Source organism: Erythranthe guttata, chromosome 4 (genome assembly GCF_056151865.1).
Source record: "Erythranthe guttata isolate IM_541 chromosome 4, IM_541, whole genome shotgun sequence".
In the NCBI taxonomy this organism is placed as follows: Eukaryota; Viridiplantae; Streptophyta; class Magnoliopsida; order Lamiales; family Phrymaceae; genus Erythranthe; species Erythranthe guttata.
Genome location: NC_142536.1, coordinates 7,539,232 through 7,561,343, shown reverse-complemented (window position 1 = coordinate 7,561,343; position 22,112 = coordinate 7,539,232). Strand labels below are relative to the sequence as shown.

The following is a 22,112-nucleotide window of genomic DNA, read 5'->3' as shown; positions in this document are numbered from 1 at the left end:
TTTTAATTTGAGGGTGCAAAATGCCAAAGGTATGTAATTCGAAGGTGCAAAGTGCCAATTACCCCGACAAAATCTACCAAACAACTCTTTTAGACAAGTAAAGACTTCTATTCTTCAAATTTCAAATAATTCTATGAAAACATTTCAAGGTTAGATAATTTTCTCTGATTTAAGTTTAAATATTAGAAAAAATATTACAATTGGAATCCAAACAACACTAAAAGTAATGAGTGTAGATGGAAGAGGGTAGCGGGGACTTCAATTTAAAATCTATCATGCATGTAAACTTCTATTCACAAGGGTTTCCACGTTTTGAAAACCGAAACTCCATGACACTTGTAACAATAAAAAAAATAGAAACACGTTTTCACAAAAAAAATCCGAAACCCATTTTGATTAAAAACTCAAAATTGCACACGCTTAAAAAAATCCTCGATTTTACATCTATTTTTCACTTCCAGTAGTGTTTTAATATTTTCTTCCCCAAATGTAATTTGTGAAATGATAATTTGGATTGAAACTTGTAAATTATATATGACTTGTGGATACAAATATGTGATTGATGGTAAGTTGGTAAGTATATATATTAAACGTCATAATATTATTTTAGAAGTTACGAATGTACCTCTATATTTTTAATATTTACAGGTTTCCACTCGTTTCTCCTATCCATTTTTTTCTGAAAAACGGAATTTTCCTGTATCTGTTTCCTCGTTTCGCCGTGTTCGCGTTCCCACGTCCGTACTACATAGTTTAAAATCAGTATTGTGGGTTAATAAATGGGTACAAAAGATTAGAAGTTAAAATTAATAAATATCTTGCGTTTAGTTGACAGGAAAAAAAAAAATCCATTTCACTTGATGAAGTATCAATGGGTGAGCTGGACTTGGCAAAACAGTCAAGTTTGACGTCGAAGTGGGTCGTTTACTCAGTTCACACTTCAACTTTGACCCATTCCACAACATTTATTTTCTGGCTATCTTTCTCCCGCCTACAGAATTGGGATATTTTTTATTTCCACCAATCACGAATTAACAGGCTCTACTTTCTCATATTCTCTTCAAAAGTCGTCTCTCTGTATTAGCAGTTGACTCTTCCTCTTCGAAGTTCATCTGAGATCTGAAAAAATGGCGGAGGCGGCGATTACATTCCTGCTGGAAAACTTGCAGAAGCTGCTCTCCGACCACGTCCACCTCATCTCCGGCGCGGAAGGAGAGCTGAAGCAGCTGCAGAACGAGCTCGATTTGATGAAAGCATTCCTCGTCCAATCGGCCAATCGGCGAGAAAAGGGGGAACTTTTCCGGCAGTTCGAGACTCAGATTAGGGACGTGGTTCACGAAGCGGAGGACACACTCGACACCTGCCTTGTGGAGGCCGCCGCCGGGATGAAGAGGAATTTCCTGTCCAGAAATCTCAACCCAAAGGGTGCCAGCCTCGCCAAAAAGGTCAAGACACTCAGGGAAACTGAGGTCAAACCCATCTTCGAGCGGGCCAAGATCAACTTCGCTAACTTGCAAATAGCCGATCCATCCGCCACCGGCGACGAAGACACCAAGGATAAAGCGAAAAAGGTAATTTTCTACAAACTTTTTCTTTTTCTTCTACATTTTTGTTTAAGATTTGTTTGATATGTTATGAAGAAGTGTTTAGGGATATGTATTTTTTAAACTCTATTAACTAAATAGTAGGGGTTCGTAAGATGTTTGCTTGATAAAATTCGTGTTAAATCCGCTATTATACTTAAAGCCTGCAATTAAATCTTATTATTTGGTTAAATTAGTAGCACCCCTTCCCCGACCATTAATTGTGTAGGAGTGATTAAAAAAGGAAAAAACAATTTTGTTCTTAAAACAATATTTTAATTTTGTTAATTAAAAGATTTTTTAGACAATTTACATTTAATACCAGAATTTCACAAATTTAGTACAAGATTTAATTGAACGAATCAAACATCTTACAATCAAACATCTTACTGAAGGTAAGCAAACGAGGCCTTAGTGGATGGAGATTTCGTAATTGTGTCAATTTTGTTTAAGTTAGTGATCAATTTCAAAGTTACGAGATCAAGATATTTAATATCATGTTCAAACTACTTTTTCGATGAAACTTTTAATGAACTTTACTAAAATTCAAAGTTAGTTGTTATAGTTTGTCATGCTAGATCCAAACTTCATGCATAAAGTATGCACAGACATATACAAAACATAGAATTTGTAGTTTTGGCAAGAATTAAAATGTGCTTGTAGCCTTGTGTGCATTTTCTTTCTATCAATCGGCATTGATCCATTTGAGCATTGAGTTGTGTCGCTCGATGAAAATTTGTTTAGGATTACAATGTTAGCTATTTGTCTTCACTCCATCGGTTTCAGTTTCTGACATTATACGATTCTTCATTTTCGCATAGATTCCCCTCCTGAGAGAAGACAACATAGTAGGTTTTGAAGGCGAGGCCAACACGCTTATCAGCTATCTCAACGAAGAATCGGAGGAACTCGAAGTTATCTCCATTATCGGCATGCCCGGCCTCGGAAAGACAACCCTAGCATGGAAAATATACAAAGATTCAAGAGTTCAATTTGAATTCCCGACCAGGATTTGGGTTGACGTTTCTCAAGAATTCAACAGGAGGGATGTATTTCTCACCATTCTGAAAAAGTTCACCCAAGTAGAAATGTCTAGCAAGACCGATAACGAGCTGGCGTGTTCGGTCCGATCCTATTTGGAGAAACCGAAATTCATTTTGTTCATGGATGATGTGTGGACTACCGAAGCTTGGAAAGATATCGAAGCGGCCTTGCCCAAGGGTAACAAATTGGGGAAAGTTCTAATCACAAGTCGGCACGAAACAGTGGCTGTCCACGCAAATCGGAAACGGGAGCCCCACCAGCTTCGTTTCTTGAATTCGACCGAGAGTTGGGAGCTTCTTCAGCTAGAGGTATTTCGTAATCTCGATGATTGCCCTGAAGACTTTAAAACTCTTGGGAAAGACATAGCCCGGCAATGCGGTGGGGTGCCTCTGGCAATAGTCGTGATAGGAGGGATGCTTGTGGAAAGCTTCTCACCGCAAGGAGGTAGCGCGATGAAAAGTGAATGGGAAAAGGTATCGGCTAGCGTGAATTCGTATCTCGCGGGGGACAGGGAGAAACGCACGGAAAATATTATCGCGTTGAGTTACAAACAAATGTCTCACGACTTGAGAGACTGCTTCCTTTATTTGGGAGTATTTCCGGAAGATACCGAGATCCATGCCTGGAAGTTGATCCGCTTGTGGATTGCTGAAGGATTTATTAAACAGAAGCCACCGAAGAGCTTGGAGGAAGTGGCGGAGGACAATTTGAAAGATCTTATAAACTTGAACTTAGTCATGGTTGTGAAAGCAAAGGCCGAAGGTGGCATTAAAGTGTGCCGTATGCACGACATGATCCGCGAGTTCTGCAAAGCCGAGGCTGGAATTAAAAAGCAGAATTTGTTTCAAGAAGTGAAGAAATCCAACGGTGTTTTCGACCCTCTTGTTTCCGAAATACAAAAGCACCGCCGAATTTGTATTCATTCGTACGTCCAAGACTTCCTCCGTGGTAGGCCAAAGGGCCCAAGAGTTCGTTCCTTTTTGTGTTTTTCAAAGGAAACCATCACCTTGCCCTTAGAATACATCCCATCGATACCCGAGGCCTTCGACTTGCTCAGGGTTTTAGATGCGAACCCTATAAAATTCTCGAAATTCCCCATTAAGCTCACGCAACTAATTCATTTGAGGTACATTGCTTTGTCCGGCGATGAATTCAAGTCTCTTCCCGATGCCGTATCCAAACTATGGAATCTGCAGACTATCAGAATCGACACAATATCGCGCACATTTGAAATCAAAGCAAATATATGGAAGATGAGGCAGTTGAGGCATTTCAAGACGAAAGCAGCCATTACTCTTAGCAGTGAATTGAAAGGTGAAGCTGCAGAGAACCTCCAATCGCTCAGTAGATTATCGACCCAATGTTGCACCGAAGAATTGTTCAACAAAACCCCGAACCTAATAAACTTGGGGATTCGCGGGGATTTGGACACTCTTTCCGATAGCAGGTGCTTCAGAAAACTGAACCGTCTTCAGAAGTTGAAGCTATTGTACGATGTATTTCCCGACGTAACATCCGAGAACCCGTTGAGCCGCCTACCTCAACCAGATAGGTTCCCGCCGAATTTGAAAATCTTGGAATTGTCGGCCACTCATTTGAGTTGGAAGCATATGTCAACATTGGGAAAGCTCGGTGCACTAAAGGTGCTCAAACTGAAAGACTTTGCATTCGTAGGGAAATTCTGGGAAGCTGGTGTCGAAGGCAAATTTGCGTCTCTTGAATTCTTACTCATTGCGCGAACGGATCTCAAGTTTTGGACAGCCTCGAATGATTGTTTTCCCGGTCTGAAATGTCTTGTCTTGAAAAACTGCGAGAGACTTGAAGAAATTCCACTTCTGCTGCACAAGAGCCTTCAGATATTGAACATCGAACGTGTCAGCAAAACTGCAGCAGCCTCTGCACGGAAAATCGAGGAGGAAAAAGAATGTATGCAAGGGCAGCAGCATAGGGCTAAAAGGGGTGGTTTTAAGCTCGTAATTGCTCCTGGAGACGAACGATAATTAACCGCTCGATCGAACTATAATATCCTACAGCAGGTACGTCAATTATCGTGTTTGTCAAGCTTTTTTTTTGCAGACACTGTGATGGTGGAATGTATATTTCTAGGTGTTTTCAGTGTTTATATGTAGTAACTATTCAGCACATTTTTCGCGTAAGAATGATTCTACAACTTTAAGAACCATGCAGGGCGTCCGTAATCTCTTGCAAAATTTCATTTGAGTAAACTTCGAACAATCGAATATGTCTGATGTGATCATTTAAATCCGCTTTCCAAGAATTTCTGTATTAACAGATTTCTCTCGTCAAGGGCGGAGAAAATGTCATAACGAGTGATATTAATCCCACTAATTTATAATTTTGATTGTTTTCCCAGTTTTTAGATTCCTTTTTCAGCAATTTATTTATTTATTTATAATCTAACAGGTGCATTTTGGGGGGAAATAGAGGAAACTGTACAAGGTGTGTAAAAACAAAGCCGATTAGCCTGCTAAAGCCGACGCTCAAAATTCAGAACCTACAAATGATATGGGTACGAAAACATGCAAAGATACAAGACGGTGAAGCAGTCGATCACTAGCAAAGGAGAAAAAAACAATCATCGGAAATTCTCGGAACTCATAATAGCCAGCCATTCAAGAACCGGAGGATGCTGGTAAAAAATAGCTAATGAAAGCTTTGTTTATATGATTTATTTTCTGTGTGTGATAACTGATAGATTTCTTTTTATGGGCCGTGTTGGATTTATGTTTTATGTGTCTTTTATGTTTGCAGTTGGATTGTCTTCTATGTTTCTTTTTACTGTCGCTTAGATATGTATTATAAAGAGTAAAGACCCCATTTTCTATTTTCTCTTAGAACCCAACAAAAACTCTGGAGTATCTCCAAGAATTTAATATAAGGTGTTTTTCTGCATAAGTCTCTAAACAACCATCTTTATTATTCTAGGTTCAGAGGTTATATTTCTTTCATCAATGAATCCATCCATCCATCTCATATGTATTATAAATCAGGGGTAATGGCAAATAGGCTTATGACAAGGGCACTTAATTAAAAGAGGGACATTCAACTTTTTTGTCTTTCAAATAAATCCAGCCCATTCAAACTTATTTGCAAATAAGGAAAATCCTTTTATATATACCAAAATTACCCCAATTCATTGAAACTCAATTTAACTCTAATTTCATGATTTACACCTCAATTTCATCAATTAACCAATTTTAACCCTAATTTCAATTTTGACCCCAATTTTGACCCGCCACCACCGGAGACCGCCGGTCGCCGCCTTTGACCGGCGTTGACTTTTTTTTTTTTTTTGAATTTTTTTTTTTTCTGAAATTGTTTTCCGGCCGGTCAACTGCCGTTGACTGCCGGGTCTCCGGCGTTGACTTTTTTTATTTATTTTTTATTTTTTATAATTTTATTTTTTCTTAAAAAAAATATTTTAATTAATATTACTGTCTCCGGCAGTTATTTAACTGTCGGAGACAGTAATTTAACTGTTAATTGACTCTTTTTTTTTTTCTTTTTTTTCTTCAAAAATATTTTAATTAATATTACTGTTTTCGTTGCTAAATTACTGTCTCCAGCAGTTATTTAACTGTCGGAGACAGTAATTTAACAGTTAATTGACTTTTTTATTCTTAAAAAAATATTTTTAATTAATATTACTGTATTCATTGCTAAATTACTGTCTCCGGCAGTTATTTAACTGTCGGAGAGAGTAATTTAACTGTTAATTGACTTTTTGTTTTTAATTTTTTTCCTTAAAAAAAATATTTTAATTAATATTACTGCATTGGATGTTAAATTACTGTCTCCAACAGTAATTTAACTGTCTTAGACAATAATATTAATAATATTACTGTCCCAAACAGTAATATTACTGTCTGAGACAGTAATTTAGCACCCAAGACAGTAATATTAATTAAAATATTTTTTTTCTAAGAAAAACAATTCAAAAAAAAAAAAGTCAACGCCGGAGACCGGCGGTCTCCGTCGGTCAACGCCGGAATCTGGTCGGAAAAAAAAACATTTCAGAAAAAAAATTATTTTCTCAAAAAAAAAAGTTTTGAGGTTAATGTGATATATTGTTTAAATTCGGGGTCAATGTGTAATATTAAGGAAGTTAGAGTATAATGGGTGGAATTGATAAGAATTATATTATTGAAGGTATTTTAGAATAAAGACATGGGGATGGGCTTAATTGAGAGACTGTTTTTTTTTGTGGACCAAAATGCATTTAAGTCCCATGTGATGGGCCTTTTTGCCATTTGCCCTATAAATAAAGGTAAATTACAACCATCCCCTGAGGTATGGTCAAATTAAGAAAAAAATCCTCTTGTTTGGATAATTACATCTACCCTTCAACTATGAATCTTCTTACATTTCCACATTTATGGTGTCAAATTCAACATAATTATCTAGATTACGTGGAATGTGCTGAGTTTGTACTCGTTTTGTATAAAAATACAGTTTCTCATGCACTACAATCTAATACATACAAGTCAAAAAACACATCTTATGATCATCTTGCTTTAAAATGTGGAGCTTGAATGGGATAAAAATGATACAAAAGTGATGATATTCCATATAATCAAGAAGATTCCACTAAATTTGAAACCACAAGGGTGGATGTGTAAAAAAATTATAGCTTGTTGTAATTATCCAAACAAGAGAGGGTTTTCGTAATTTTACCATACATCAGGGGTGGTTGTAATTTACCCTATAAATAAAGACAAATTTAATGTATATTGTAACCCCAGTTTAACTTCAATTTAATCAATTTTGATTATAAAAAAATAATTTTGACTTTTTTTTTCTGAAATTTTTTTGTGCCGCCTGTTTCCGGCGTTGACTATTTTTTTTTTTTGTCTGCTTTTTTCGCTGCCGGTCTCCGACGTTGACTTTTTTTTTAGTGTCTTTTCTCCCTAAAATTTTTATTTTTTACAACCGCTGTTGAACGTTGACTTAATTGTACTATCATTCACAGTAATTATACAATCGTTGAAAGTACATTTTCGTAATTAGACAGTACAAATACTGTCAACCACAACAATATTATTCTTTTTTTGGCATTTTTTATTTTGTTGGATTTGTTGATAAGTCAACGTAATTATATTACTGTCGTTGACGGTAAAATTACTGTAAACACAATAATATTACCGTCAACCACATCAATATAAATTTTTTTGACCTTTTCGTTTTGTTTGATTTGTTGACTGATTAACGTAATAATATTAATGTTTACTATTGTAATATTACTGTAAACACAATAATATTGTTGTGGCTGCGGTAATATTATTTTTGTTACAGTAATATTACTGTCAACTACAACAATACTACTTCTTTTGGTTTTTCTATTATGTTTGTCTTTATTGAACGATCAATATATTAATATTACTCTATTACACAATAATAGTGATTTTTTTGTGTGTTAATATTACTGTGATAGAGAGTAATAAAGAGATATTACTATGTTAAATTGTAGTATAGTTAATATTATTGTGTTAAATAGTAATATAATTAATATGACTGTCAACCACAGCGATATTGATGTTTAAACGGGGCAAAAAGATGTTAAAATAAAAAATAGGGGAAACTACAGTTTGCACCCCTGAACTATAGAGCTTGTCACAAACACCCCTTGAACTACGAAACGTAACAAAACAACCCTTAACGTTTTCAGTCAACCGTCAAAAAATTAACACCGTTATTATATGTGTGCATTTACCCTTTTGTCCTTAAAATATGTTAGCATTATTGGATTGTATCTTTGAGTACAACCATGATAAGCACACTTTCTTCCAAAATCAAAGCTTGAGCAGAATGACCTATGGCCACCACAAGAATCCCGTCGGCATCCTCTCTCTTCGCCTCCACCGCACCCACTCTCTTGTTCCCTTTGCCATGACTATCGCCTCAATTTCAATCCCCCGCCCAAAACTACCGGAGCTCCCCTCCAACGCCTTCCCCCTCCACCAAGGTTTCATCCCCGCCGCTGGTCGGCAACACCAAAAAAACACAATCAATTTCAGAAAGCAGGAGCACAACCAGCAGCAATCTAAAAAAGACCCACTCAGAGGTCGACTTACCTTCAAAAAGCAGTTCACCACTCTTCCTCCGCTACTTTCCCTTGAGAATAAGCGGAGGCTCTCCCTTGAAAATAAGCCGCCGCTGACGGATAATCAGGCAATCGGCACAGTCACCTCGTCGCAAGCCAATATGATGCGCGTGGTCGTGAACTGCTTTGTGTGGTGAAGGCTGTGTTGAAGAAAGTTAAGATGCGAGTGTTTGAAGGGAACTACAATTTGGGGGTTTTTTGATGGAACTTTTCTTCGGGTAAATTGCACATTCAAATTGTAGGATTCAAAAGATAATGTTTTCTTCTATTCTTTAATTTATGTAAGCATTTTTTTTTTTAATTAAGGAGAGTTTAATGGTTGTGGTGAGAAGAAATAGTTTGCAGACTCTGTTTTCTACAGAGTGTCGAGAGAGAGAGAGCACCATCTGCATGTATGTTCCCTTTTCCTTTTCTTTTTCTTTTTTCTTTTTTCTTTTTTCTTACTTTTTTTTAAATAATTTGTTGATTTTTTTTATGGTATTTTGATATTTAAAAATGAAAATATTATTTACCAATTAGTAATATATATATTGAGGGGTAAAAACGACAAATAATAAAAAAAACAATTATAATTGAGAAAGTCAACATGCCACATCATCATCAACTAACAGACTGTAAACGGAGGGGTCATTTTGTTACGTTTCATAGTTCGAGGGGGTGTTTATGACAAGCCCTATAGTTCAGGGGTGCAAACTGTAGTTTCCCCTAAAAAATAATTCTAAAAAAAAATAGGTCAACAACGGCGACGGCGAAATTCTACTCAAATTTGAGTTTTGGGTCAAAAGTGAATAATTTGTGAAATTTGGGGTAAAGTTGATGTTAAATTAAATTAAATGATGAAATTTGAGTCTATAAAAATGTGAGGGGGTATTTTTATTCATTTATACATCTCTGGATAATGTGTGAACTTTTTTGTAAATTTTTTTTTTATTTGAATCCTTTTATGAACAAGTATGGGATGATGGACTTATTTGTAATGACCCTTAACATAAACCTAAAACTAATATTTTATAAACAACCAAAAACTCCCTCATGTATTAGTTCATAATTACCAAAAAAAATTACCCTTATTAACGGGTTTGACTAGAGTTCTTAATATAAAAAATGTGTAAGGTGTACAATGCCTCCAAGTAAAATGAAAATAAGAAATAATAAATTACCAAAACCCCCCTGAGGTAAGGTAAAATTACCAGAAAACCCTTTCACATAAATAACTATAAAACCCCCAATGCTTGTTTCCATCTAAAAATGTCCTCATATATTTTATTGCACCAAATATATTACAATTACCCCTCATGAAATAATGTTATTGCAATCACACTCAGGGTAAAATCAGTATTTGGTAGGGAAATATTTCGTGGAATCAAAAAAAATACAGATAAGTTTTGTCAGGTGAACTGTGTTGGACGGCAACAAACTTCAAGGGTGTATAGTAATTACAAATATGTGTGGATTTTCAGAGGTTCTCTTGATATATCCCATGAATTATAAAGTGCAAGTGGTAAAGCACGTATCACTGTCTTATGGGACTTGATAAATGTGGTTCTATTTTTACGAATACGGTTTTAATTATCAAAAGCTTTCTCTCTCTATAGAGTTTGAAATATCCTTATTTTTGTCTATCCACGCATAAAATGGGTGTGAAATAACATATATTACGCCGAAAGCAGGAATATATCATCCACAGCCGTATTGGGCTTGAGAACCATTGTTTCACGCCCAAATTGGGAGTGGAATAATAGTTACCACCCTCAACATGGACGTGAATGGTGTCTTCTTTTTTTTTTTCTTTTTTTTTTCCACCCCTTTTCTGTCCTTTTTGTTTTGATTTAGGTAATGAGTTGGGTCATTACCAATAAGCCCTTTATATAGCTAAAAAATATGATATGTCCATCCCTTAATTCTTTCTTTGTGGTAACCTTTAAATATTTTATTCCCAATATTACTCTTATGTCAATTAGCACATTTAGTCCCAATTATTACTTTTTTTCTCTCTTTCCCTAAGAACACATCACCTAATTCCTAAAAATCTACTACCAAATAAAAAAAAAATTGAATTTTTTATTCTTTATTTTTTATTATTTTCGGACTTTATTAACATTTTTTTATTATTTTTTATTTTTTTATCTTTTAATATTTTTTTTATAAAAATGTTTTTTTTAATTCTTTAAAAAAAAAAACTTGAATTTTTTTTCTCGACAGGTTTACTACGCCGAATATGACTATAGTTGTATATGACTGTATAAGACTATATCAATTGTAGTCATATTCCTTATTTATATTGCAGCTTTTTACATTTTTAACTTAAAAATTCCAATTATGTAGTGTGGTACAGTCATGTTTACCAAATTATATAAAACAATGAAGATTGCTTATTGTTTACAAAAACAATCCAATCAACATCCACACAAGAAAACACAATTTGAATGTTGTTACAAGTCAACTTGAACGAGAACATAGAAAATATTCGAATATGACTACAGTCATATTCAAACATATAGTCATATTCGAATATGACTATAGTCATGTTATACTGCTGCTATTTCAGATCTGGAGAAAAAACAAATATTCGAATATAACTTAGTCATGTTACTACTGCTAGTTCAGATCTGGAGGAAAAAAAAGAAAAAAAAAAGAGAAATTAAAAAATACAGAAATAGAGATAGAAATATAATGAAAGAGAGGGAGAGAGAGTCGACGACAACGATGGTGGCGACGGTGAACGAAAGAGAGAGTGAGTGAGGCGGCTACGGTGGCGGTGGTGGACATATCTGGAAAAAAAACTGAAGAATCGAGAGAGATAACGGAAAAGAGAGAAAGAGCCTTATGTGGAGACGAAGGACGCGACGGCGGTGACAACGAGTGGCGACGGTGGTGGTGTACAGATCTATGTGTAGGCGATGGTGGTGTAAAGAGAGAAATCGAGAGAGATAACGAATAAGAGAGAAAGAGATTTATGTGGAGACGAAGGAGGAAGCGACTGCGGCAACAAACGGCAGTGGTGCGGCGATGGATGAAAGTCGGAATTTACGGAAATAATTGAGGGAAGAATTTAAGTGGAGAAGAGAGAAGATGAATGTGACATAGGTGGGTAAATAATTAGGGTTATAGTAGTTGAATGTATTTTTGTCTTTAGTCCGGGGAATCACACTAATTAAGAAAAATGAAATTTGGATGTTGGTAAAAGTCTTTAAAGGTCAATTGGGTTTAGTTCAAAATATTATCAATTTGATGGGCATTGCATATTTTCCCTTAGTGATTACTTAATTATCAATGAATGATTAACGAATAATAATAATTTTAATTTTTAATTATTAATTGGTTAATAATTAATCAATAATTAATTAATTACTGGTTAATAGTTATATAGTAATTAGCTGGTAATTAATTAATAATTTTTAAGATGGTGTTTGCAAAAGCTTTTTGAAAGTAATTATGATTTTTTTTTTCTCATAATCTCTTATCAGGGGTTTGCAAAATCAACTTTTGCTTTTGATTCTCTTAAAATAATCTATTTTAAGCTATTTTTTTTAAAGCACCCATAACCTTGCTTTTTTCTATTTAAGTTCATTTTCCGGAATATATGCAAACACCCCCAACTTTTAGAAATAAACACTTAAAACTGACTTAACTCACAATCACTAACTTCTGTTTTTAAATAATCATTTGCAAACACCACCTAAGTAACCAATTATAGTAATAATTAATTGATAGTTAATGAATAAATTAGTTAATATTTTTTTATTTGTTAATGTAGAAAATGTATTTGTTTTATTTATATGTATTAAAAAAAGAGGTATTAAGATATAGATCTTTGGTGACAAAATTAATTAAAATTAAATAACAAATTCAACTAAACCTCTGCTTCACCTGCTCTATAAATTTCATTCCAAAACGCCCTCTACACACAATAAATGAAATACTCACCCATATAATATTTAAATTGTATTTATCATTTTTTTATTCTGCATTTTACATTTTTATTTTTGCATCTAAATTTTTTTTTACATAGAACACAATATTTTTTTTCTTTTCAATATTAGTATTTCCAGTATTATAAAAATCTATCATTTTCCTTTTTTTCTACCTTATATTGAATATTATGATTTTTTTTAAAAAATTTCGATTGTATTCACCTATAGACACCGTAGAAATCCATAGTCATCTGTACCGCCGTAGTCACCTATAGACACCCGTAGAAACCCGTAGTAATCATAGTAACCCACAGTCATTTGTATTGTACAATTCAAAAACCCTAACTCCTTATTTGAACCCTAACCGTCAGCCAACCATAGACAACCATAGACAACCATAGACACTCACTAAATCCATAGTCATCCAAAAATTAAAATCCTAGATCTACAACCATCACTGCCATCGCCGCCAAAATAAAAACCTAGATCTGGAAAACTATCACCATAGCCGCCTCCACTTCCATATTCATCGCATGACGGCCCTTCCCTATCTCAATAACCACCCCCATCGTAACTGCGACCACCACTGCCCCTAACCGCCTCGATAATTACTTCCACCATACCCATGCCTCCATAGCCACCACCACTCACTATAGCCGCCTCCATAACAATCCCCACCATATGCACCACCTCCATAGCCGCCGCGATTTACCATGACCGCCTCTATACAACCCCCACGTTACCCGCCGCCTCCACAGCCACCTAGATCCATGACCACCTCACCACAACCATAGCCACCCACCATGACTGAGAGCAAGAAAGATAGAGAGGGAGAGAGATAAAGATAGAGAAAGAGCAACAGAGCGAGAGAGAACGAGAGAAAGAGAGAAAGAGAGAGAATAGAAGAAAAGAAACAAATCTGGGTTGGAGAGACGTAAATAGATATTATATTTAGGGTATAAGAGCAATTTAGGGATAAAAGACAGGGATATTTAAAAAAAAATAGGGATGTTTTTAAAAAAAATATTTTGAGGTTGTCATTTAGCTAATTAAGTTTGCTACGAGGGACCCAAGCATATTAACTCCTAAAAAAATACATCTAATCTCTCTCACGCCCAAGTTAGGCGTGGGCGTGTTTGCGGGGCTTGGGTGGATTTGACGGTTTTAAATAGTGAGTAATATTTTGAATTAACGTATTCGTAAAATTACACCGTAAAAATTATTTCATGTATCTTATTAGGGGTGTGCACGGTTCGATCTTTGGCTAAAACCGTACATGAATCGAATGTATCCGTTTTTGTAAAATTAAAAACGTAACCATATATGTTGGGTTTTCATCGATTCGGTTTCGGTTATTTTTCGGTTCAAGAGTAACTATATATTCAAGTTATACAAACAAAAGAATACAAATACAATTACTTTCACAACTAACTAATGCAATGAATCACAACTAACTAATGCAATGAAAATATAAAATCTTTAATTCCATAGGACTTAACGTAATTTAGATGATGCATTATGGTTTTTTTTTTTCCTACTTTCATCAACCACATTATTAAAACCATGAACTCATGTAAAATAATTTTAGTTACTAAAAAAATAAAATACAATTTCTCAATTTATGAACAAATGCTTAGAATGAGACAAGTAATTAAAGGATACAAAATAAAAGTTAGGGTAAAATAATACATATATTACATAAAATGAGGTCATTTTATAGTTTCGGCTCGATTCGGTTTTTTGGTTCGATTATCTACCCTTTCCACTATACCGAACCGAATATTTCGATATTTCAAAAATAAAAACCGCACATACAGTTTGCCATTCGGTACGGTTTAAAACAGCTCGATTTTTTCGATTTTTTTGGCTCACCCCATATCTATTGGGAGAAAAAGAAAGGTACGTGCGAATATTTGACCGTAGTCCACAAATACACTCACTACAGTCTAACACACACAAGTTTGAGTGAATGGAAATATCTCCATTTATTGTTCAACAATTGTACTCTTTCCATTCAAAACCCCTAATTCCACATTCTGTTAGCTCAGCTGAAAATTTTGAAGCAGCAATTAAGAAGCCATAGATTCTGTTAGCCCTAGCAGAGAAATTGAAGCAGCAATTAAGAAGCCAGAGATTCTGTTAGCCCTAACAGAGAAATTGAAGCAGCAATTAAGAAGCCATAGATTCTGTTAGCCCTAACAGAGAAATTGAAGCAGCAATTAAGAAGCCATAGATAGAGATGGCTGCTGCTTACGCAGCTCTACTTTCTCTTTCACAAATTCTCAACCAAATCCTTCACCCACCTCCTGCTCATAAGACAATCATCGTCGTCGGAGCACAAATCGAGTCTCTGCTTGAAAAGGTGAGCTTCATTACAGATTTCCTCGAGAACTACTCCGGCAATGAAATTGAAGATTTGGAGACTCAGATCGCATACGCAGCTTATGAAGCAGAGGATTCCATTGAATCCAACGTCATTGACCAAATGACTGCAAGAAGAACTAGGATCAAGCGCAAAAAGGGCACTTTTTTGTTTCAAAGTGTGCGAACGTTACTCGAGAAATTCGAATCCATCAGGAGTGAGTTGGTGAAGATCAAATACACGAAATCCTCCGAAGATCATCCGCAACACAAGTTCTCCGCGGCAGAAGCTACTGTATCATTTGCTTCATCGTCATCGTCGTCGAAACTTCTTCCAAGTGGCAAGAGTACCATGGTAGGTTTCGACGAACAGGTGAATGAAGTAATGTGTATGCTCTCTGGAGACCAATCAAATCGTCTGATCGTCCCTATTGTTGGGATGGGAGGTATTGGTAAGACTACTCTTGCCACAAATGTTTATAATCATCCTTTTATCGTGGAACGCTTCCACGTTCGTGCTTGGGTTAAAATATCTCAAGAGTATACTACGAAAGAGATTCTTCTAGACATTTGGCGCCAGGTCAGCAATAGCGTGCGGTTTGACAAGGAGAGTAGTGATGGTAATATTGGAGAATTGTTGTTCAAAGAATTGTTTGGGAGGAAGTATTTGATATTAATGGATGATATGTGGGATATCGAAGCTTGGGATGAGGTAAAATCGTGCCTTCCCGATAACGACAATGGAAGTCGGATCTTGGTAACTACAAGGCTGTCGAACTTGGCTGAAGATTTTGGATCTTCTAGCCCTCATACGATGCAGTTTCTAGATGAGGAACAAAGTTGGGATCTGTTCCGTAACAAGGTTTTCCCAAAAGAAGTTTGCCCCGTCGAATTGGAGAAAATTGGGAAATATATCGCCGCGAGATGCAGAGGACTTCCTCTAGCCCTTGTTGTGATTGGAAGGCTCCTTGCAAAGTCCATAATGACAAGAGAACATTGGGAGTATGTTGCAGAACGTGTAACTTCAGCGGTCAACTATGAAGACAACGAGTATTTCATGAAGATATTATCATTGAGCTATACTCATTTGCCTATATGTCTCAAGTCATGTTTCCTTTACCTAGCTGTTTTTCCAGAAGATTTCGAAATCAAAGTGTCGATGCTCATAAGGTTGTGGGTTTCTGAAGGGTTTATTAAACCAACTAGAGCTAAAAGCTTAGAAGAGGTTGCAGAGGAGTATTTGGAGGATCTTGTTGACAGAAACCTCGTTTTAGTTCGTAAAAGGGGGTTGAGTGGAAAAGTGAAGGCATGTGGCATTCATGATCTTTTGAGGGACCTGTGCACGAGAGAAGCTCACAAAGACAAATTTTTGTACGTACCGAAGCTTGATGATCCCAACTGTTCACCATATATACAAAGCGAGCGCCGCCTCAGTATTCTCAGTGGCCCATGGAAGCACAAGGTATTCGAGACCTCTAAATCTGCATTCTCTAGATCTGCGGCATTTATTCGGTCTTTCTTGGTCTACTCAGTTTCAAATTCGACTAGTGACATTGCTTGCAGGCTTAAGTTAGTACGTGTATTACGTATGGTTGATAGAAATGCCGAAGCTGAAACTTCACCACTGTTTAACCTACGGTATGTTGATTGCAACATGAGCTCGAAGCTGCTTTCGTCCTTTATCTTCCAGCTTTGGAATTTACAAACCTTGGTTGTTGATATAAACATATCTCTACCAGCTGAAATCTGGCAGATGCCGCAACTTCGACATATCAAGATGAGAGAAATCTCTCTCTGTGATCCTCCCGATAGCCAGAATACTCTAGTTCTTGAAAACCTACAGACACTTTCAACTGTCCAAGATTTCAAATGTAATCAACAGGTAATTACACGAATCCCAAATCTGAAGAAGTTGGGAGTTCATTATAGAACCGACGAAATTGGACCGTTTTGTTGGACCAATCTTGCTGGTCTTCGTAAACTTGAATCACTTGTTCTAGAATTCAGTGCTGGGATCTCTGACAACATTGCCTTCCCAGATTCTCTTAAAAAGTTGGCCTTAAGTGAATGCAAGGTTCCTTGGGAAGATATGTCCATTGTTGGTTCGTTGCCCAACCTTGAAGTTCTCAAATTGAAGTCTGGTGCTGCCAAAGGCGAAAAGTGGAATCCGATTGAAGGGCAATTTGGTCGATTGAAGTTTTTGTTGATTGATCAGTGTGAGCTGGAGATCTGGGAGGCAGACAATACCCATTTTCCATGTCTCGAGCACCTAGTTCTTGGCGACGTGAGCCTCAAGGAGATCCCGATTGATTTTGCGGAAATTCTAAACCTGAGAGTGATAGTTTTACCTCGTGTCAAGAGCTCCCTTTGGACATCAGCAGAGGAAATATCAGAGGAACGAATGAACCTAGGGTATGAAGGCCTTAAAATTCAACCATTCTGTCTTCCAGTGGTAAGAAATTGAATCTTCTTAATTTGTAGCATTTTGATTCAGATTCTTGATTTTTCGTTATCTGCAAAGAACTTTTTAATAAGAAGTTTTTGTTATTCTTTCTTGGACTTTACTTTGAAAAGTTGAATTTGCTTATAGGTTTTCTTTCTTTCATCTTTTGAAAAAATTAGCATATGTATTTTGATTGTTATACTTTATGATGCGAGATCAAGACCTTATACAGTATGTGCATCTTTATTTAGATTTGTATATTGCAAGTGGAATGCAGACGATGAAAATAGGTTTAAAACCCTAATCTCTTACATAATCGATAAACAATATTGAAGAGTAGAAAGGAAATATAGTAAAAGGAAATAATATTATGTGTAGTTTTGGCAAGAATTAACATGTGGTTTGATTACAGGATGTTTTATTGGCCAACGCACTTCATTTAATTTGTTTCTTTATTCATCATAAATTTAAGATTTGTTTTGCTACTATATATGTTTCTCATAGTGAAGTAGAATTTCCGGATCTGGAGCATTATTCATCACATAATGTTAGAGAGTGTTACTATCTAAAAAAGCACCAATAAATATTCTGTGAAGTTTCATATTGTAGAAATTTTTTGTGTAATTAACAATGCCTTGTTTATAGTTGTCCTTGTTTTAGGATTACAAGATTAGCAAATGTTCTTCACTCTATCAGTTTCAGTTTCTGACATTATGATTCTTCATTTTTGCATAGATTTTCCTCCCGAGAGAAGACAATGTAGTAGGGTTCGAAGACGAGGCTGACACTCTAATCAAGTATCTCTACGAAGAATCAAAGGAATTGGATGTTATCTCCATCATCGGCATGTCTGGCCTCGGAAAGACAACCCTGGCATGGAAGATTTATAACGATTCAAGAGTCCAATTTGAATTCCCGACTATGATTTGGGTTTACGTTCCTGAAGAGTTCAAAAAGAGAGATTTCTTCCTCACCATCTTGAAAAAGTTCACCGAGGAAGACATGTCTAGCAAGACCGACAATGAGCTGATGAGTTTGGTTCGATACTACCTGCAGAAATCGAAATTCATTTTGTTCATGGATGATGTGTGGACTGCCGAAGCTTGGAGAGATATTGAAGCCGCCCTGCCAAAGAGTAACAAATTTGGGAAAGTCGTGATAACAAGCCGCTACGAAGCAGTAGCTCTGCTAGCAAATCAGAAACGGAGACCCCACAGGCTACGTTTCTTGGATTCCATGGAAAGTTGGAAGCTTCTTCAGCTAGAAGTATTTCGTAATCTCGATGATTACCCTCCAGAATTGGAAACGCTTGGAAAATATATGGCCAATCAATGTCGAGGACTGCCTCTTGCAATAGTACTAATAGGAGGAATTCTCGTCGAAAAACTCTCCCAAGGAGAAGGTGCTGTGATGAAAACTGAATGGGAAAAAATATCGGAGAGGATGAGTCAGTATCTTAATGAGGAGAAACGCGGCACAGAAAATATTATTGCATTTAGTTACAATCAACTGCCTCATGATTTGAGAGACTGCTTTCTTTATTTGGGGATGTTTCCGGAAGGTACTGAGATCCATGCCTGGAAATTGATTCGCTTGTGGATTGCAGAAGGATTCATCCAACAAAAGCCAAAGAAGAGCTTGGAGGAAGTGGCAGAGGACAATTTGAAGAATCTTATAAACAGGAACTTAGTCATGGTTGATAAAACCAAGGCCGAAGGTGGCATTAAAACATGTCGTATTCATGGCATGATACGTGAATTCTGCAAATATGAGGCTGCAATTGCAAGACATAACTTGTTTCAAGAAGTGAAAATAATCCAAGGATGTTCTTATCCTCCTATTCCTGACATGCATAAGTACCCTCGACTTTGTATTCATTCCTATGTTGTAGACTTCCTCCGCATGCAACCCAAAGGTCCAAAAGTTCGTTCCTTTTTGTGTTTTTCAAAGGAAGCCATCACATTGCCCTTAGAAAACATCCCATCAATTCCTGAGGCCTTCGACTCGCTTAGGGTTTTAGATGCAAACCCCATAAAATTCTCAAAATTTCCCGTTAAGCTAACCCAACTAATTCATTTGAAGTACATTGCTTTGTCCGGCGACGAATTCAAGTCTCTTCCCGATGCCGTATCCAAACTATGGAATCTACAGACTATTAGAATCGACACAATGTCGCGCACATTTGAAATCAAAGCAAATATATGGAAGATGAGGCAGTTGAGGCATTTCAAGACGAAAGCAGCCATTATACTTAGCAGCGAATCGCAGGGTGAAATTGCGGATAACCTCCAAACGCTCAGTACATTATCGACCCAATGTTGTACCGAAGATTTGTTCAACAAGACCCCGAACATAATAAACTTGGGGATTCGCGGGGATTTAGCCACTCTTTCCGATAGCAAGTGCTTGAGAAAACTGAACCGTCTTCAAAAGTTGAAGCTATTGTACGATGTATTTCCCGACGTAACATCCGAGAACCCGTTGAGCCGCCTCCCTCAACCAGATAGGTTCCCGCCAAATTTGAAAATCTTGGAATTGTCGGCCACTCATTTGAGTTGGAAGCATATGTCAACATTGGGAAAGCTCGGTGCACTAAAGGTGCTCAAACTGAAAGACTTTGCATTCGTCGGGAAATTCTGGGAAGCTGGTGTCGAAGGCAAATTTGCGTCTCTTGAATTCTTGCTCATTGCGCGTACGGATCTCGAGTTTTGGACATCCTCGAATGATTGTTTTCCCAGTCTTAAATGTCTTGTCTTGAAAAACTGCGAGAAACTTGAAGAAATTCCACTTCTGCTGCATAAAAGCCTTCAGGTATTGGATATCGAACGTGTCAGCATAACTGCAGTAGCCTCTGCACGGAAAATCGAGGCGGAAAAACAAAATATGCAGGGACAGCAGCATAGGGCTAAAAGGGGTGGATTTTACCTCGTAATTGCTCCTGGAGATTAACGATAATTAACCACTCGATCAAACTATCATGTGCTACAGCAGGTACCTTTTTCTCGTGCGTATCTTGACTCGTTTGATTAAAAAAAATTTTGGTGACTTTCTGCATGCCAATTTGCCGATACACACACAGCCATATCCTGCACTTTTTTCTTGTCCTGCATGTTAAATCCGTATTGCTGGCTGGTTCAAGTCAGTTTGCCTCGAGTGTATTCTTGTTACTATTTATATTTGTGAGTCGTACCGTATATTTGCACGTATACTGTTCAAAGCATGTTTTCCAACTACAAAAAGCACTCGTCCATAGACTCTCCCACGCGTTGTATTGATTTCAGGTCGAAATAACTACAGAAGCAAATATAGTTTTCGTTTGATTCGACCATAACATAAGTTTTAGTTCTCTCAATGTTTTTCTATAGGACAAATTCAATTCAATTTGAACTTAGAACAATCAAATATGTCTTTATGAACAGATTTCTCTCGTGAAGGACTGAGAAAATGTTATAACGAGCGGTATTAATCTCATTAGTTTAGCTAGATTCTTACTCCCAATTTTTAGTTCCTTTTCAGCAATTCCTCAATAGAGGAAACTATACAAGTTGTTGAAGCCAAGTTGGAGGACGAAAAACGAAGGCCGACGAGCCTGCTAGAACTGATGCTTAAAATCCAAGAATCTACTGAGAGCTTTGTTGATATGATTCGTTTTTTTTTTCTTTTGATATATTTTTTTTTGTGGTAGCTGTGCCTTTTATGTTTGCTATTTGATTGTCTTTTATCGTTTGATATTGAAAATTATGTAATAAGTGCTCTGTTCATTGTTGGTTTGTGTACAAGATGATATTGAATTTAATGGTTTCTGTTGCATATGCAAATACTACTGCTCTTTGTCCGAGTACGGAACCACCATTTCTTATGCTTCATTTAATTTTGAACGTGCCATTGCCTCAAGTAGCTAGTAAACTTAGTTGTAGTTACAAAATTAAGGGTAAATTACAACCAACCCCTGAGGAATGGTCAAATTACAAAAAAAACCTCTTGTTTGGGTAATTACAATTATCCGCTCAACTATAAATCTCCTTACACGTCCACCACCGCGGAGTCAAATTTAGTGGAATCTTCTAGATTATATGAAATATTCTCAAGTTTGTACCCGTTTTATCCCATTCGACTTTCACATTTTGAAGCAAGATGATCGATCATAAGATGTGTTTTTTTGGCTTGTATATATCAGATTGCGGTCCATCATAAACTGCATTTTTGCACAAAACGAGTACAAACTAGAGAAAATTCCACGGAATTTAGAAGATTATGTTGAATTTGACACCATAAGGGTGGACGTGTAAGAAAATTTATAGTTGAGGGGTAATTGTAATTATCCAAACATGAGGGGTTTTTCGTAATTTGACCATACCTCAGGAATTGGTTGTAATTTACCCTAAAATTAATCAAGAACGATCAACAATGGAAAAAGGCAGACAATACTGGTAACTGGTTAAGAAAACATGATTAAATATTTATGTAAAATTACATGAGATAGGTAATTTTGGAGATCCGCCTGTAGGATCGATATGGGATTCATTTGAGTCCACTTAGCACTTGAAACCAAGGTTCTAAAATCACTTATCGGGTCCGAGGGGGTTAGCGGCCGCCACACGATAAATCGGCGTGGTGGTGCTTTATCGTAGATAGAATAAAAATAA

The 22,112-nt window shown here is 36.5% G+C and overlaps 2 protein-coding genes and 1 long non-coding RNA gene across 6 annotated transcripts; 2 read left to right on the top strand and 1 right to left on the bottom strand.

The window, feature by feature from the left end:
- The first annotated feature begins 1,069 nt into the window (after positions 1 to 1,069).
- Positions 1,070 to 5,540, top strand: LOC105954727 (putative disease resistance RPP13-like protein 3). Of its 2 annotated transcripts, none has more exons than XM_088816762.1 (3): positions 1,070 to 1,571; positions 2,405 to 4,663; positions 5,073 to 5,540. In XM_088816762.1, exons 1-2 carry the CDS (start codon positions 1,128 to 1,130, stop codon positions 4,625 to 4,627), a joined length of 2,667 nt encoding a protein of 888 aa, XP_088672888.1. In that variant the 5' UTR covers positions 1,070 to 1,127; the 3' UTR covers positions 4,628 to 4,663; positions 5,073 to 5,540. The 2 variants fall into 2 exon arrangements, with proteins under 2 accessions (XP_088672888.1, XP_012833863.2); XM_012978409.2 differs by having other exon boundaries at positions 5,052 to 5,540.
- A 2,766-nt stretch (positions 5,541 to 8,306) lies between these two features.
- LOC148771036 (uncharacterized) lies at positions 8,307 to 9,115 on the bottom strand. Its single transcript, XR_016030792.1, has 2 exons — positions 8,720 to 9,115; positions 8,307 to 8,625 (listed from the first exon to the last, which is right to left on the bottom strand). It is a non-coding gene; the product is annotated as an uncharacterized LOC148771036 (long non-coding RNA).
- Positions 9,116 to 14,567: 5,452 nt separating this feature from the next.
- On the top strand, positions 14,568 to 21,284 carry LOC105954728 (uncharacterized). 3 transcript variants are annotated; one of them, XM_088816761.1, is made up of 4 exons: positions 14,568 to 14,727; positions 14,779 to 17,475; positions 18,202 to 20,457; positions 20,972 to 21,284. In XM_088816761.1, the coding sequence occupies exons 2-3, from the start codon at positions 14,902 to 14,904 to the stop codon at positions 20,413 to 20,415; spliced, it is 4,788 nt and encodes a 1,595-aa protein (XP_088672887.1). In that variant the 5' UTR covers positions 14,568 to 14,727; positions 14,779 to 14,901; the 3' UTR covers positions 20,416 to 20,457; positions 20,972 to 21,284. The 3 variants fall into 3 exon arrangements, with proteins under 3 accessions (XP_088672887.1, XP_088672885.1, XP_088672886.1); XM_088816759.1 differs by lacking the exon at positions 14,568 to 14,727 and having other exon boundaries at positions 14,776 to 17,475; positions 20,983 to 21,284; XM_088816760.1 differs by lacking the exon at positions 14,568 to 14,727 and having other exon boundaries at positions 14,776 to 17,475.
- Positions 21,285 to 22,112: the final 828 nt, after the last annotated feature.